This window comes from Biomphalaria glabrata, chromosome 6 (assembly GCF_947242115.1).
Source record: "Biomphalaria glabrata chromosome 6, xgBioGlab47.1, whole genome shotgun sequence".
NCBI classification, from domain to species: Eukaryota; Metazoa; Mollusca; class Gastropoda; family Planorbidae; genus Biomphalaria; species Biomphalaria glabrata.
The window spans coordinates 38574423-38591447 of record NC_074716.1 but is presented as its reverse complement, the minus strand read 5'-3'; the positions used below and the strand labels follow the sequence as shown (position 1 = coordinate 38591447).

The 17025-nt window shown below is 37.2% G+C and overlaps 1 protein-coding gene and 1 non-coding gene across 2 annotated transcripts in view; both read left to right on the top strand.

Moving 5' to 3' along the window:
• The window catches only part of LOC129926877 (uncharacterized), a 77074-nt gene extending 61389 nt beyond the window's left edge, over window positions 1-15685 (top strand). The window contains exon 3 of the mRNA XM_056033349.1: window positions 15183-15685. Coding sequence (XP_055889324.1) covers window positions 15183-15685 — 503 coding nt within the window. The remainder of the gene's footprint in view (window positions 1-15182) is intronic.
• A 312-nt stretch (window positions 15686-15997) lies between these two features.
• On the top strand, window positions 15998-16079 carry Trnas-uga (transfer RNA serine (anticodon UGA)). The gene has a single exon. It is a non-coding gene; the product is annotated as a tRNA-Ser (tRNA).
• The last annotated feature ends 946 nt before the right edge of the window (window positions 16080-17025 follow it).

Below are 17025 nucleotides of genomic sequence, written 5' to 3'. Positions count from 1 at the left end.
CTAGATGGCACAGATTCAAGATGGCGGTACATGCTAAAAACGGCGTGTTTCTTCTTTGGAACATTAATCCTGAATTCTGTCTTTCGTAAATGTCGTCGTAGGATTTAAAATATAAGGATTAAGTTACGGTCGTTACGGTTAGGTTTAGTCGTGAAGTAAGATAAACTTTGAACATATATTCATATTCGATAACACTACACGAATCAATCCAAAAAATCAGCCAATTAGTTAATCATTAAGTACTCATTAATTAATTTTGTCTTATATAGCAAAAAGGAAGATAAACCGGTAATTTTCAGATAAAGTTCTTAGCGATTCCTTCCCTTAGTTAAGCTTTGTTTTTAAAAAGTATTTTTTTTTAAAACTCTATTGGTTGTTAAATTTTGTCTCCAAGTGGAGAAACGGAATTTGTTCTGTGCAATTTCCCTCAGCCGGGTACACCGTACAAGTCTATCCTGCCAATTTTGCTTCTTGTTCTACTAATCTCCATCTTTAATTTGGTCTCCGCCTGTTCTCTTTCCCTGTGGGCTCCAGTCTGTGTAGCGATATATTCTGATGTTCTTCGTATTTGTGTGTCGAATCCAGCATCCTTTGATTTTTTATGTACTATTGGTGTTGCTGGTTCGTTCTATCCCGGGTACGCTGTTCTGCCTCAACGTGGCACTCGGGTGGAAACGATCGCTAGAGGAAGTGATTAGGCTGAATGAATAGCAAAACAAAACTCCTGTGGGAATGTCCACGGGAATGCCAGAGCTTTCCCATTGCACAGTGCGGAGTTGAAAGAGAGCTTCCATGTCCCTGTCGATAATTAATGCGCCGTACCTCAAGGGACCGTTACACTAATGGCGAGTCCTGCACGAATATCTTGGTACAACATAAGAAAATGGCGGAGGTTCCAGGTGTACTCGGCCTTCGGCCAAGCATTCTAGTCCATGCGCCCGGAGTGCCAGATATATCGGAAATAGCAATGCTTTACATAGACAGAACGGTTGTTCAAGCAGGCTTACACGCCTAGAGCTCGAAGAGCCTTCGGCTCAGCTCTTTTGACAATCAAATGGTTTGTTCTATTGGTGTTGCTGAGTTGTTCTATGGTGTTGATGAGTTGTTCTATTGGTGTTGCTGAGTTGTTCTATTGGTGTTGCTGAGTTGTTCTATGGTGTTGATGAGTTGTTCTATGGTGTTGATGAGTTGTTCTATTGGTGTTGCTGGGTTGTTCTATTGGTGTTGCTGGGTTGTTTTATGGTGTTGCTGAGTTGTTCTATTGGTGTTGCTGAGTTGTTCTATGGTGTTGCTGAGTTGTTCTATTGGTGTTGCTGAGTTGTTCTATTGGTGTTGTTGGGTTGTTCTATGGTGTTGCTGAGTTGTTCTATTGGTGTTGCTGGGTTGTTCTCTTGGTGTTGCTGAGTTGTTCTATGGTGTTGCTGAGTTGTTCTATGGTGTTGCTGAGTTGTTCTATTGGTGTTGCTGGGTTGTTCTATTGGTGTTGCTGGGTTGTTCTATGGTGTTGTTGGGTTGTTCTATTGGTGTTGCTGGGTTGTTTCACACAGACTATGTAGTTGGAAAAAGGTTAGTATTAAAGATAATTTTCACGGTTATTATAAGGCAAGAGTAGTAAACGGTTACTTTAAGAGTGTGATGATTATTCTTCGTAAAGATAACTAAGAACTTATATTCTGATCATATAGTAGTGAGTATTTTATCATTTGTCTTTTAAAACACAAGAATCCCCGTTAATTCCAAACGAATTATTTCATTGTAAATATTGTATTCTGTTTAGGAAGGCGTATCCTCTGACATTAACAGTAAGTGATTACAAAGGTATTCTGATCAAGTTGGCGGCCAGGTGTGATAGAAAGCTGCTGTTAGCTTATTGCTACCTTTATCTGATTATCAGAAAATCTTTACTTCGATGATAAGATGACATAGACACAGGTCCATCTAGAAATCTGTCTAATTAAAAACTTAACACCTGCGGCATAACTAACAGGTGATACAGGTGTTAAGTCACGGAAGGCAGAGGTTTTATCTCTTGTCATCTGCTCAGAACTGTAGGTTTTGTGGTGCGTGTGCCGTATCACGCCAGGAACGTGCTGTTTGGTTAGTCTGTTTTAAATGTGCCAAGATTCGTGTGTGTATATAGTCACACGGTGAATAAATGCATATTACACATGTACTTCTAGTCTAAAATTTGTTCAATCTCTCTTTGGGCACATATACACTCTTGAAGCGAGCGAGTTTTGCCTGAAGAAGCCTCCATCGTCATTAAGGTAAATATGTTTCTATGCCGAGTTTGGGCAATGGCGTATCAGTATCTATTCCCCTGTATCAGTGTGATAGAAATGTCCTCACGACTTCTTCTTGTTCACCATCTCTAGTAAACTACTTTGAGAGGAACAAGGAACATCTCAAAGTCGCCGGAGGAATCGAGACCACTGCACTTTGTAGTAATGAAAGAAAATGTTCGCCAGTGTCCAGCTAATACTGCCAAGTCATTAGTTTTCGTGACTGACTCAGGCAACCCATTCCATACTCTAATAGCACTAGGGTTACTAGGAGCATTTGTACAAATTTGTCCTAGCATATGGAACAAGGAATGTGCTTCTACCAGACAGACTGACGGACAGACATATTGAGTTGATATAAACGTTGTTTAAAAGAACTCAACCAAACATACACTATTCAAAATTGGTCTACCCCCCCCCCCCCCCCCAAAAAAAAAAATTGCAGGATTTCGTGGGGCTAACTGGCGCAACTACAATTAAGTAACAATCGCAGTATGTGTCATATTCAAATATTGTATTTGCTGAGTGAGATATTCATTATATATATTATATATATATATAAACACACTGGTTTAAAAAAAGGAAGGCTCTACTAATTTTATCTGTATTATGAGCATATTATATTATTAATCATTATTCTTAAATGAATGATAGAGCCCTAATCATTCTCTGGTAATGTCAGGATCAGATTCGTTTGAAGGAAACACTGTTCATTCTATTTCCCTTAACAGTGTCCAGGCAGCGACCCCCCCCCCCCCTGACAAGGGACGAGAATATTCTTAGAAACGTTCTTCATTTTATTTGATATTCAAAAGTTTTTCTTTCAATTTGTAGTTAAAACATCAATATTTGTTTGTTTCTTATCTTATCTTATATAATACAGACGTTACTTCAAAAAAGAAGATGATTACGTCCTACGCGTCATGCATTTAGTCATGCATATTAACCAATGACTTAAATTCTGCCAAGTCACTGGTTTTCCTGGCTAGCTCAGGCAACCCATTCCATGCTCTAATAGCACTAGGGAAGAAGGAGTATTTGTACAAATTTGTCCTAGCATATGGGACGAGGAATGTGCCTTTATCTTTGTGTCTTTCAGAGTATTTTATTAAATTTTGTTTTTGTATTTGAAGATTATGGTTCAGTGTTTTATGTATGATTGCTACTTTACTTTTGAGCCTTCTGTCCTGAAGGCTTTCTAAATTTAGTGATTTTACTAAAGGTGTTACTCTAGTCAAATGTGAATATTCGTTTGTTATGAATCTCACTGCTCTATTTTGTGTCTGTTCCAGTTTCTTAATGTTTTCTTGAGTTGAGGGGTCCCAAACGGAGGATGCATATTCTATTATTGGCCTAACCAAGGTTAAGTAACATTTTAGTTTTATGTTCTTATTTGATTTATAGAAATTTCTTTTAATAAATCCTAATGCTTTGTTTGATTTTTTTGTAGTTTCATCAATATGTGGATTCCATGATAGTTTTTCATTTATTATAACACCTAGGTATTTTGCGTTTTTAGTCTGTGATACTGGTTTGCCATGAATAAGATAAGTGGAATTAATTTGTTTTAGTTTTTTTGTTACTCTTAACAACTGACATTTTTCTGGGTGGAAAGACATGCTCCAATTTGATTCCCATTTCTGTAATTCATCTAATTCTCTTTGTAAAATATCTGTGTCTTGTGTTGTTTTTATTGTTCTATAAATTATGCAATCGTCTGCAAATAAACTTTTGTTCCTGAACTAATGCAATTTGGTAAATCATTTATGTAAATTAAAAATAGTAGTGGACCCAAGACTGTACCTTGAGGTACACCTGAGTTTACTGTTATCGGTGTTGATTTAGAGCCATTTATTATTACAGTTTGTTCTCTCCCTATCAGAAAGTCTTTAATCCACTGATGCAGTGGACCATTAATGCCGAAATATTTTAATTTTTTAAGCAAACTATGGTGGTGAACTTTGTCAAAAGCCTTAGAAAAATCTAGTAAGATAGCATCTATTTGTTCACTATTATCTAAACCTTTTGAAAAATCATCAATTAGTCCTATTAGTTGTGTTTCACATGATCTATATTTCCTAAAGCCATGTTGGTATGGTGTGAGGACATTATGTTTGTCTAAGTGGTTTATGATGTTGCTACATATTATGTGTTCTAGGATTTTACATGTGATGCTGGTAAGTGATACTGGTCTGTAGTTCCCTGGGTCAGATTTTTCTCCTTTTTTAAATAGGGGGGTGACATTAGCTTCTTTCCAGTCCTTTAGTACTCTGCCCTGGTTAAGTGAAGCCTGAAAGAGTATTTTGAACACTGGGGCTAGCTCATTACTTAGTTCTTTGAGTAATCTAGCTGGAATACCATCAGGTCCAGAAGCTTTATTTGGTTTGGTGTTGGCTAATAGTTTTTGAATTCCATTTTCTTGTACTACTATATCTTCTATGTTGTCTACTTGGTTCAAATTCAGTAATATGTCTTTGTCTCCTGGGGCTGAGAATGCTGATGCAAAGTATTTGTTTAGAATGTTTGCTTTAGTTTCATTATCATTATGTATTATGTTATGTTCATCTTTTAATGGCGCTACGCCTGTTGTTTCCATTTTCTTAGACTTAATGTATGACCATAGGTTTTTGTTGTTATCTTTAGATATTACATTGTTTATGTATTCACTCTGCAGCTGTCTGCTTACTTTTTGGGTTAAGTATTTAATTTTTATATACTTTTTGTAAACTCTTTCTGCATTAGTTTCTTTAAATTTTCTATAGAGGTTTTCCTTCTGTTTACAAAGCTTCTTTAGTCTATTATTAAACCAGCATTTATTTATTTTGTTTGATGTGTATTTAGTTGGTATATGATTTTCTATTATGCTTTCAAGATGGTTTTTAATGAAATTCCAGAGGTCATCGACTGGTTGGTTAATGTCTTTTTCTAATAAGAATGTTTGTTGAAAGTTTAGTGCAGCTTGGTGTAGTTGTGTTAGGTTACATTTATTCCAGAGTAAGATTTTTCTTTTGGGTTTTGTATTGGCTACTGCTTTTATCTGACTGTGTATTTTTATGATCTCATGGTCTGATAGACCAGGGATAATTTCATAATCAACTACTAATCCAGGTCTGTTGGTTAAGAAGAGATCTAATGTGTTGTTTAATCTAGTTGGCTTTTTAATGATTTGATCTAAACTTAGGTTGTGTAAAGTTGCTATGAAAAGCTCATTTATGTCCTTAAGGTTTTGGTGTTTATCTATGGTTAGTGTTTTCCAATTTATATCAGGTAGGTTGAAATCACCCATAATCCAAAAAACTGCATTTTTATTTGTCTCTTTAAGTGTAGTAATCTGATTACATAGTTCCTGCATGTATTCTAAACTAGAATTTGGTGGTCTGTAAATGCTGCCTATTATTAGGGATGTTGAGGTGGTATTAATTTTACAAAATGTTGATTCTACATTTTTTGAGTTAGGTAAGGTAATTTCTTCTGCTATAAGAGTGTTTTTTATTGCTAAAAGAACTCCTCCATGATTATCAGCCCTATCTTTTCTAAAAATTTCATAATTACTATTGAAAATTTCTGCATTATAAATTTCAGGATGCAGCCAAGTTTCTGTTCCTGCAATTATGTCTGGTTTCTCACATTCTAATAAAATGTCTAAGTCTGCTGTTTTGTTCCTAATGCTTTGAAAATTTATAACTAAGGTTTTAAGGTATTTTGGTATTACTTCTTTAGTAGGTTTGTTTAGTGAGGCTGTTGTATTAATTTTAGTAGATTTAGGTTTAACAGGAGTGGATCTGGCTAGTGGTTGGTGAGTTTGGTTCGGGATGGTGTTTAGGATGTTGTATGGGTTAGAAGTGTCCGCATCAAAGGAATCAAACAGTCCTGATGTAAACTGAGGTAACCCACACGGTACACAGTGCCATGATGCGTCTTTGTTGCCTAAGGCATAATACACAGGTGTATTCATATGGAGACATGATGCATGGTACCATTCATCGCAGGTGTCACATTGAATGGCTTTCTGTTTCAGGGTGCATATTTTTTTGCAGATGTTACATCTATCTTTAGATCTAGGCCCTGGATTTGACTCTACATCTCCTGCCATTAATATTAACAGTGATAGGTATTTATTTCTGCTGTGCCTGATTGAGAACTTCCATTTGTGATGGGTAATCTTCTTTAATGTTATAGATGTGTATGTTAGGTTATTTTTGAAGTTGCATTGTTCTAAAGTGTGATGATTGATTATGACTGTTGTTTCCTTTTTAAGTTTAGTGTTGACAAAGGTAGATCTAGTTCTGTGTTCAGCTAGTGTGCATTTGGTGATTATTAGGATAAATAGCCAGAGCAATTTCATGATGACTGTTCTTGATTTTAGTTTTTAAAGGAGTCTAGTCTAAATCTAGTTTAAGGTTTACAATGCCTAAGTTAAGTCTAAATCTAAAGTGAAAGCTAGTTTACAATGACAATTAAATCAAATCAAATGGTTTATTAAATTCAAAATGTGGACCTAGACTAGATCTAGATTCTAGATCAATATATTTACGTGTGTATAACTAACTACATAGAATATTACTATTAGTTATTATTAGTAGTATTAGTTGATGATTAGTAGATCTAAAGCCTTAATTAAAGTCTAAGTCTAACACTAGACAGACTAGATCTAAAATCTAAGGATGTAATAATAAATATAGACTAGATCTAGATCTAATAAATTATAAGGCTTAAACTATTATTAAGGATTAGTGAGACAAAATAGTCCTAAGCTAAGAATTGTTAATTTGAATTAATTAGTAGAAAAAATGCTGAATTAAGTTAAATATATAATTTAAAGATATTAGTTTATTAGTTAAATAGCTTTTTTAATGAATTTGGTTTGATTTAATACAACAAAACGAAAAATTTAACTCATCTCTGATTACAGTAAACAGGGAGCAGCCATCTTGCCAAGAGCGCGTAACTATAAGCATTCAGCATTCAACGAGAGTGCAGAAATATATGTAGCCATTGATAACAATCTTGATGCCCTTGATTATATATATAAAATGTTCATCTCCCTGATAGTAAGCAATATCTACACAATCCAGATGGGAGCGGAGCTTAAAAGAGGCTTAGAATCCCTGATCTAGCCAATTTAGACAGGGGTCATGCTACCCCCCTATCACACCAACCACTCTCCCGCTCAGGACCCATGACTCCGGCTAGAAGACGCTCAAGTCTCCAATGACTCATACCGAGCTAGAGGCATGACATCTTCAACAAACAAAAACATACCCCACCCTATTACACACACACACATACACTGGAAACCAATTTCCCTTCCCCACCCCCCCAAAAAAAAAAACGAAGTTTTATTTTAAAAACCACAAACCACAACAATTTTATCGTAGAGAAGTATAGTAAACACACATCCCAGCTCAAGTCACACACACACACACACACACAGCAAGACGCATGTCTACACAAAGCTGCACACGACATCCCATCCTTCCCATGTCCCCTCATGACTCCCCCCCCCCTCCCCTCTTGGCCTTTAAGGCCAAGGTAAAACGCAATAGATTTTTTTTTTTGGCGGGAAAACCAGAAAGTAGGTTACACAAGATATCAGTGTAGTGTGTGTGCGGGTGACCTCGGCCTGAATGAAACGAGGCTAGATACAGTTGCACCACCTCTGAAACCTGTTGGTAGAGGAGGAAAAACAACTTACATAACCAACAGACTTTACACTCTAATAGTATGGCTTTCAAATAGGTTTGTGAGAAGTTATTTTCCCCTGATATAAAAACAGGCTAGTTTGGCATCAGTGGTCTAGAGAGTCTAGACATGAATAGATCGTAGAATCACCTAAGTGTTTCATTGTCCATCATTCCATCATAGTACCTCAACAGGGCAACAGAATTTAGATATCTAGATATGTGTAACTATTGTAAGCTATGAGTTACTATCAATATAATAGCATGCTAGAAGTGTCTTGATTGAGACTCACGACAATCCAATCGTTCGGGTTATTGTATGCATCTAATTATACATAACACAATTGTTCGTTATATATATAAAATATATATATATATATATATGTGATATCGTTAAATAAAACATGCATGTATTGATTTATGACATGTTTATAGCGCCGTTGCATTTTCACCCTTCTTTCTGCTTCTGTTGTGTATGGCATCTGCAATTCGAGATCCTTCCTTAATGTTCTCTCTCCATGTGGATCTATCAAGTGCTACTTTTCCTCAGCTGCTAGTGTCCATTTTGAAGAGCATCATGTCGCGTTTTACTGTATACATCAGTATACCGTAAAAGTGAGCGACCAGCGGCTCTCCTGTCTTCTTTTAGATCGCCATACAGAATGTCTTGTGGAAGTCGAACTACTGGCATTCTACGAACGTGGCCAAGCTGATAACAGAGCGGATGTCCTGGCACCCTGCTCTTCGTAGCACTTCCTCATTGGTTATTTTATCTTTCCACCTTATTTTAAGGATCCGCCTTAGGCATCGGAGGTGGAAGACATTCAGCTTTTTTTTCCTGCCATGAGTAGGTTGACCATGTTTCACTTCCGTATAGCAAAGTGCTCATCACACAGGTCCGGTAGACTAAGGCTTTAGTATTGTTAGTCAGCAATATGTTGTTCCATACTCTTTTCTGTAACCGAGACAAAAAAAAAGGTGCCCATTGCTTTGGCTAACCTGTTGTAAATGTCTTTATCCAGTAGAGCATTGTTGGATATGATGGAGCTAAGATAGCAAAAGTGATCAACAATTTCTAGTGCTTGGCCATTAATGTTTACTCTCTCCTCAGCATAGTTGGCAAAATCTTTGCTAGAGTGGCACTATCCATGCTGCAAATGATAGCTTCTAGAGTCTACACAGAGTCTCAGTGTGGATTCAGGAGTGGTAGATCCACCATAGACATGATATCCTCTCTACGACTACTGCAGGAGAAATTCAGAGAGACAGACCCCTTTACATCGTTTCTGTTGATCTGACTAAAGCCTTTGAAATGGTCAGCAGAAGTGGCCTTTTCAAACTCCTAAGGAAAATAGGTTGCCCTCCCAAAAATACTGAAGTTCATTGAGTGCTTTCATGAGGAAACGAAATGTACTGTCCAATTCAATGATCTGAGCTTGACGACATGACAAATGAGAACGATGAAGAAATGTACTGTCCAATTCAATGATCTGAGCTTGACGACATGACAAATGAGAACGATGAAGAAATGTACTGTCCAATTCAATGATCTGAGCTTGACGACATGAAAAATGAGAACGATGAAGAAATGTACTGTCCAATTCAATGATCTGAGCTTGACGACATGAAAAATGAGAACGATGAAGAAATGTACTGTCCAATTCAATGATCTGAGCTTGACGACATGAAAAATGAGAACGATGAAGAAATGTACTGTCCAATGCAATGATCTGAGCTTGACGACATGAAAAATGAGAACGATGAAGAAATGTACTGTCCAATGCAATGATCTGAGCTTGACGACATGAAAAATGAGAACGACGAAGAAATGTACTGTCCAATGCAATGATCTGAGCTTGACGACATGAAAAATGAGAACGATGAAGAAATGTACTGTCCAATGCAATGATCTGAGCTTGACGACATGAAAAATGAGAACGATGAAGAAATGTACTGTCCAATGCAATGATCTGAGCTTGACGACATGACAAATGAGAACGATGAAGACATGTACTGTCCAATGCAATGATCTGAGCTTGACGACATGACAAATGAGAACGATGAAGACATGTACTGTCCAATGCAATGATCTGAGCTTGACGACATGAAAAATGAGAACGATGAAGAAATGTACTGTCCAATGCAATGATCTGAGCTTTACGACATGACAAATGAGAACGATGAAGAAATGTACTGTCCAATGCAATGATCTGAGCTTGACGACATGACAAATGAGAACGATGAAGACATGTACTGTCCAATGCAATGATCTGAGCTTGACGACATGACAAATGAGAACGATGAAGAAATGTACTGTCCAATGCAATGATCTGAGCTTGACGACATGACAAATGAGAACGATGAAGAAATGTACTGTCCAATTCAATGATCTGAGCTTGACGACATGACCAATGAGAACGATGAAGAAATGTACTGTCGAAGTCAATGATCTGAGCTTGACGACATGACCAATGAGAACAATGAAGAAATGTACTGTCCAAGTCAATGATCTGAGCTTGACGACATGACAAATGAGAACAATGAAGAAATGTACTGTCCAAGTCAATGATCTGAGCTTGACGACACACAAATGAGAACGATGAAGAAATGTACTGTCCAAGTCAATGATCTGAGCTTGACGACACACAAATGAGAACGATGAAGAAATGTACTGTCCAATTCAATGATCTGAGCTTTACGACATGACAAATGAGAACGATGAAGAAATGTACTGTCCAATGCAATGATCTGAGCTTGACGACATGACAAATGAGAACGATGAAGAAATGTACTGTCCAATTCAATGATCTGAGCTTGACGACATGACCAATGAGAACGATGAAGAAATGTACTGTCGAAGTCAATGATCTGAGCTTGACGACATGACCAATGAGAACAATGAAGAAATGTACTGTCCAAGTCAATGATCTGAGCTTGACGACATGACAAATGAGAACGATGAAGAAATGTACTGTCCAAGTCAATGATCTGAGCTTGACGACACACAAATTGGAACGATGAAGAAATGTACTGTCCAAGTCAATGATCTGAGCTTGACGACACACAAATGAGAACGATGAAGAAATGTACACTGGAGACGCCAAAAAGCTATTCCTTGTTTTTGTCGCCATGGAGGAAAATATTTAATGATGCGTAGTTTTTACAGAAAACAGAATTGCGCTGACGTGGGAATGCGAAAAGTTTTCCCGCCACAAACAGATAACGATACACTGCCTGGAAGATGGTGAAGAATAGTAAGTCTTGTGGAATGTTGGGGGTGAGGGGAGAAAATGGTGAACGCATGAGATGAGGGCGTACGATACAGATTATTTTTTGGGCCACCCAGATCTAAATAAATCTATTTTTTCAATATTAAATTATTATTTAAAATAGCAGGGAAAGTCTACTTTTACATTCAGTAAGACTAGAACTTTTAATTAGTAGTCACTGGAAGGTAGGGGCGTGGAAGTATCATTGGGTGACTCATTAACTTCAAGCTACGTCTCTGCCCTGTTCTCAATACAATCTGGTAGGACAGTCCATCTTCTCTACTACCACCATTGCCTTCTTCCATCTGGTGCTGTGCCTTGTAGGATTGTAAGCCTTAACCATTACCAACAAAACAACTAGATCTGGGTTTTAAAACTTATCTATTATTTTAACCAAGAGTAAAGGTATATATATGATCCTTATACAAATTTAAAACCGTTTGACCAATCTTAATGTTACTTGGCATGCATTTTCCTTACATCACTGCGTAGGTCGTGGACAGTCGTGGTATATGTTAGAACCTCTCCCTCCCCACAACCACACGCACAGCCGTGTACTACTACTTGTGAAAAAATAAAATAGAAAATACTTTAAAATTTGCACATAGGCACATAGCATCGCTATTCCCACAGAACAAGCGTTTCCTTGAAAACAAACTCACTCACATTTACACAGACACATATACACACATACACGTGCTCACGACCAGCAGATTTCGTCTTCAAGGTCGACTTGAATTCTTGTGTTACGCGCTGCAGCCGACCTCATGTTGAGGCAACCACTTTGTCAGCCTGGTCTGGCGCTAACAAGTGGCAGAGGTTCGTTTCGGTGGATGTGACGTTTTATTTTCTTCTCTTTAAACACCAGATAGTTCCAGATAGTTCCACTTCGATGTTTTTCCAAGTTCAAAGACTCTCTTTATAGGATGCACGTGTGGTTTGATAGCGCCCATCCCAATAGCTAGATCTAGATCCAGTGAATGCTATGTATCTATCTATCTATCTATCTATCTATCTATCTATCTATCTATCTATCTATCTATCTATCTATCTCTATCTATTTATCTATCTATCTATCCATCCATCCATCTATCCATCCATCCATCTATCTATCCATCCATCTATCTATCGATCTATCTATCTATCTATCTATCTATCTATCTATCTATCTATCTATCTATCTATCTATCTATCTATCTATCTATCTATCTATCTATCTATCTATCTATCTATCTATCCATCTATTCATCCACCCATCTATCTATCTATCTATCTATCTATCTATCTATCTATCTATCTATCTATCTATCTATCTATCTATCTATCTATCTATCTATCTATCTATCTATCTATCTGTCTATCTATCTATCTATCTATCTGTCATTTTCTCTTTCTCACTGTCAAGCTATCCTAAATGCTTTAATTAAAAGCTTGAATGTGTTATAGATTTCTATCTTACAATTGAACTTCTTAAATTAAATACTTCAAAATAATTAAAATCGAAAGAAAATTTTTTTTTAGTTCAATACAATGTCAATGTTCAATGTCAATGACAACCAAATCATTAAAAATATAAGTTAGTCTGAAGTGTGTTTCTAGTCCTGCAGTTTTGTTTACTTTTTAATTAGGTGTCACTTTATATTCAGTGAATGTTAAAGTGGCGTTTGAAATAATCCTTCCAATTATATTGTGTTTTGATTCATTCGTCTCTTGTATGCAGCGGTCGCAGTGGGAGGTTGCTATGAATGTTTCAAAACTTGCTTTGAGACCATAAAATAACAAACACCTAGCAGCTTGATGTTTTCGGGGTTTCGGGGAGGGGGGGAGAAGATATTTTGTAAAAAGCATAGGGGGTTAGGAGATATATATTTTGATATTATGCAAATTCGGTCATTTGAAACTAGAACGAATCTTGTTGTGATAAATGTGGGAGACTTTACAGTAGAACGACAATGTCATAAGCCAATTGGGAAAGGGGTCTGTCCGGATAATCGATCGTCCGGATAACCCAATGCGGGTTGGTATAAACAGTCTATTTCTCCAAAAATATTTAGAAAATTCATATAGCGCTGTACGTAGGCATAAAATTCAAGTAAAACATACAGGGGAACCAAGCGTCATACGTAGTAGCCTACCTATATTGAGAGACACAATCACCGATCTTTCGCTGCACGTCAGTATGACCACTTAAAACAAAAAATAAAAGGTCGGGATATTGGACATTCCGGATAAATGACGTCCGGTTAAAAGACGTTCTATTGTAATTGATTTCTGCTGATGCTTCTGCCGGCCTCAGACCTATATGGAGACAGCCCAAGTGGTGCTTTAAAACTGTGGTCGGTACTTAAAGGTTTTAGTGTTGAATATATTCCGTGGGAAAAGGGCGTTGTCTTCCTCCCTAGCCCATTGTTTTAATAGAAAAAAAAGTTATTTCAAAATATTTTTAATTTGAAAAGAATGCAGTGTTTTCCCGCCAAAATGTATAAAATAAAAATAGAGTAAGACGTGAAAGATCTTGGAAGGTGCTTAATATGTCTGCATCGGCCGGAATCTGTTGGTCGGAATCTGTCGGTCGGAATCTGTCGGAAAGATAACATTTGAACAATTCATTCTAATTATAGTTCAATAGACTAAAATGAAAAATATAAAGCAAAATAACACACACACGCACACACTAATGATGCACACAGTTCAAAGGGCGGCTTTAGGGTTCAGTTGTATTCACGTTACTCACACACTACAAAAAGAAATCTGATTCTAACGTATTTGCTTTTTATGGCCGAAGTCTGAAGAGAATGTCAAGTGGCTAGCACAACGATCAAGAACCTTTAGTTAAACCCTACGTAGTTCAATAGTCAATTAGAGCAGGGGGTACGCCCCGAAAAAACTAATTCAAAATTCGAGTCTACACACGAATCTCTCTCGTAAGCATTTTACCAATCAGACCTATTATACCGACATACATTTATTTAATACTCAATTTAACGTTTACAGTTTGAAAGGTTTCACTGGTAAAATAGTGAGCTGGTTGTATTTTGGTGAATTTTGTTGAATACAAAACGTAAAAGTGTAATTAGTGAACACGAGTTATGTCTGACCGGAAGTATGCAACAGAATTATGAGTAGGCCGCCAGTTCAATGCTTGCTATAGAATAGACATACATAGACATACATAGAAATACATAGAAATATTTAGACATTCATAGAGAAATATACAACTAGTAGGCTGATACTACCTCAACAATATCATTTTGGTTGCTACGAGTTGTAGTTTTAGTAACAATGCAGTCAAGCATGACAAGGTCCTGACCTGGCTTCGTGTCTCATCGGAGTTCACACATGGGTACACATGAATGTCACGTTGTCCTGTTTTCCAATGAGGCTGGGGAGGTAGATAAAGTTTGAAATGAAAGAAAACAATAGGAGTAAGTGATGAACAACACACACATGCTAACACCATGACACATAATGGCACATTTCTTATTCCCTATGCTAGCACAAATTCCTACAGGTGCTCCTTCTTCCCTAGTGCCATCAGAGGAAAACCTACGACTAAGCAGAGTTTAAGTCTTCAATTAACATGCATGACTAGATTGACACATGCAATGCACAGGACGTAATTATCTTCTTTTTTTGAAGAGACGTCTGTAATATATAAGAAGTAGAAACGTGAACATGTTAGGTCAAGGAACTTTTTCTTCCAATAACCAGACAGCAAAACAAATCATCTTATGATTAACTGAATATAGTAATTAGTACTTTTTAGAATATGTGTATTGTGGCCGAACCTCAAAAGAGAAAAAAACCGATATTAGTTTTGTGCACACATGTCCGTCCGTCTGTGACGGTTTAATTTTTTAAAGAAATCCATTACTACCGTCTAGTCTATAAATGTTGACCACTTCTATACCCTGCCCCTTTTGCCCATAAGAAACTCTTTCCAACCTTAGAGACTACAGGAGCTTTACTTCCAACCTTAGAGACTACAGGAGCTCCACTTCCAACCTTTGAGACTACAGGAGCTCCACTTCCAACCTTAGAGACTACAGGAGCTCCACTTCCAACCTTAGAGACTACAGGAGCTCCACTTCCAACCTTAGAGACTACAGGAGCTCCACTTCCAACCTTAGAGACTACAGGAGCTCCACTTCCAACCTTAGAGATTACAAGAGCTCCACTTCCAACCTTAGAGATTACAAGAGCTCCACTTCCAACCTTAGAGACTACAGGAGCTCCACTTCCAACCTTAGAGACTACAAGAGCTCCACTTCCAACCTTAGAGACTACAGGAGCTCTACATCAAAACAAAATGTCTACTTTTTCTTTATTATCGTCTATTACCTTGGAGAGATCACGTGACTGTGATTGTCTTCAGCTGAGTTCGAACCGTGACACTTGTATTCCATATCCGAAGTCGCAACCACTCAGCCACCTGGCCACTTCAGCAGCGTAAATCAACGCTACTTGACAGTGATTAGCAATCTCTCATCTGTTCTACTGACTTCACAGACCTGCCCGATAACCGTCAGCTGATACCGAAAAACACAACAACCCTGCAATGTCATTGCAATGATGGTGTCCCTTGTGAGAGTCAGCTTAAGCTTTAGGCTAACTTTTGGCTACGAAACGTAAATGAATAATTTACCCACCCAAAGAACAATTAAACGCCTAGAAAAAAACGGGACTTTAAATCTTTCTGTTGCATTTCATCTTGAAGTTATCACTGACATTTGATATCAGTAAACGAGCTACATGACGTATTGCAGCTGTGATGGCCGAGTGGTTAAGGCGTTGGACTTGAAATCCAATGGGATCTTCCCGCGCAGGTTCGAACCCTGCTCGCAGCGACAATTTTTTTAAAAACTGTTAATGTATATTTACTAACATGGAAGAATTACAGATCAATGTCAATAGTTCAGCGAGTAGAATTGGGCAGTCAAAATAGAATATTAAATTCACGAATTATTTATTTTGTATCTTATTTTTAAAAGCAAGTATTTAAATAATATACCTGACTTTTATAAAACTATGGCATTAGTGTTTGTATGCCTATAAATAGAACTTAAGCATTTTCTGTTCCGCCCAGCGAGGACGGCAAACTTGCGCAATTATTTCTCGATCGTCTCGATCTAACATAAAGTTCTAATTTAGAACTCTTGAAATCTAATTCTAGATCTAGAATCTAGATATAATCTATATTAGATGTGCATTAAAATCTAAGCCACGCTTCTATAAACTTCAATAAAATTGAAGCAACTTTAAATGTACTTTGTTATCGCATCATTACGGTAATACGACTGGCATGTTGGCTCTAAACCTAGATATAGTCTCCAGCCAAATTTACATTTATTTATTTTGTACTTTGAAAAATTATAACGGTCAAGACCTTGAGTGCTTGGTGACTTAACAATACCTTGACTGTTAGGCGACTAAACAAGATCTTCAGTGCTTGGAACACTTGCTGAAGATGAATGATCAAAGAGGAATCCTTGACATTTGCAAACACTAAGCTAAATCACTAGATTCAAAGGATTTCCACTCAGATATTTATCCAATGCGATGGCACTTCTTTTAGGGTATTGCCTCCACTTTAGGGCATTGCTAAGCTCGTTGGCACTTATTGGATTAGAGGCAATAATTTAATCAAAAGGAAACTATACGAGGGCACACTTTTGTGGCCAGTTATTGGACAGCACTTAATTTGTTGACCCAAATTTGAATAGACGCTAAATGTGTTAGCTATTTATAGACCGTCGTTCCCATGATTCACTTGAAGTTCCGTGATTGGTTTTC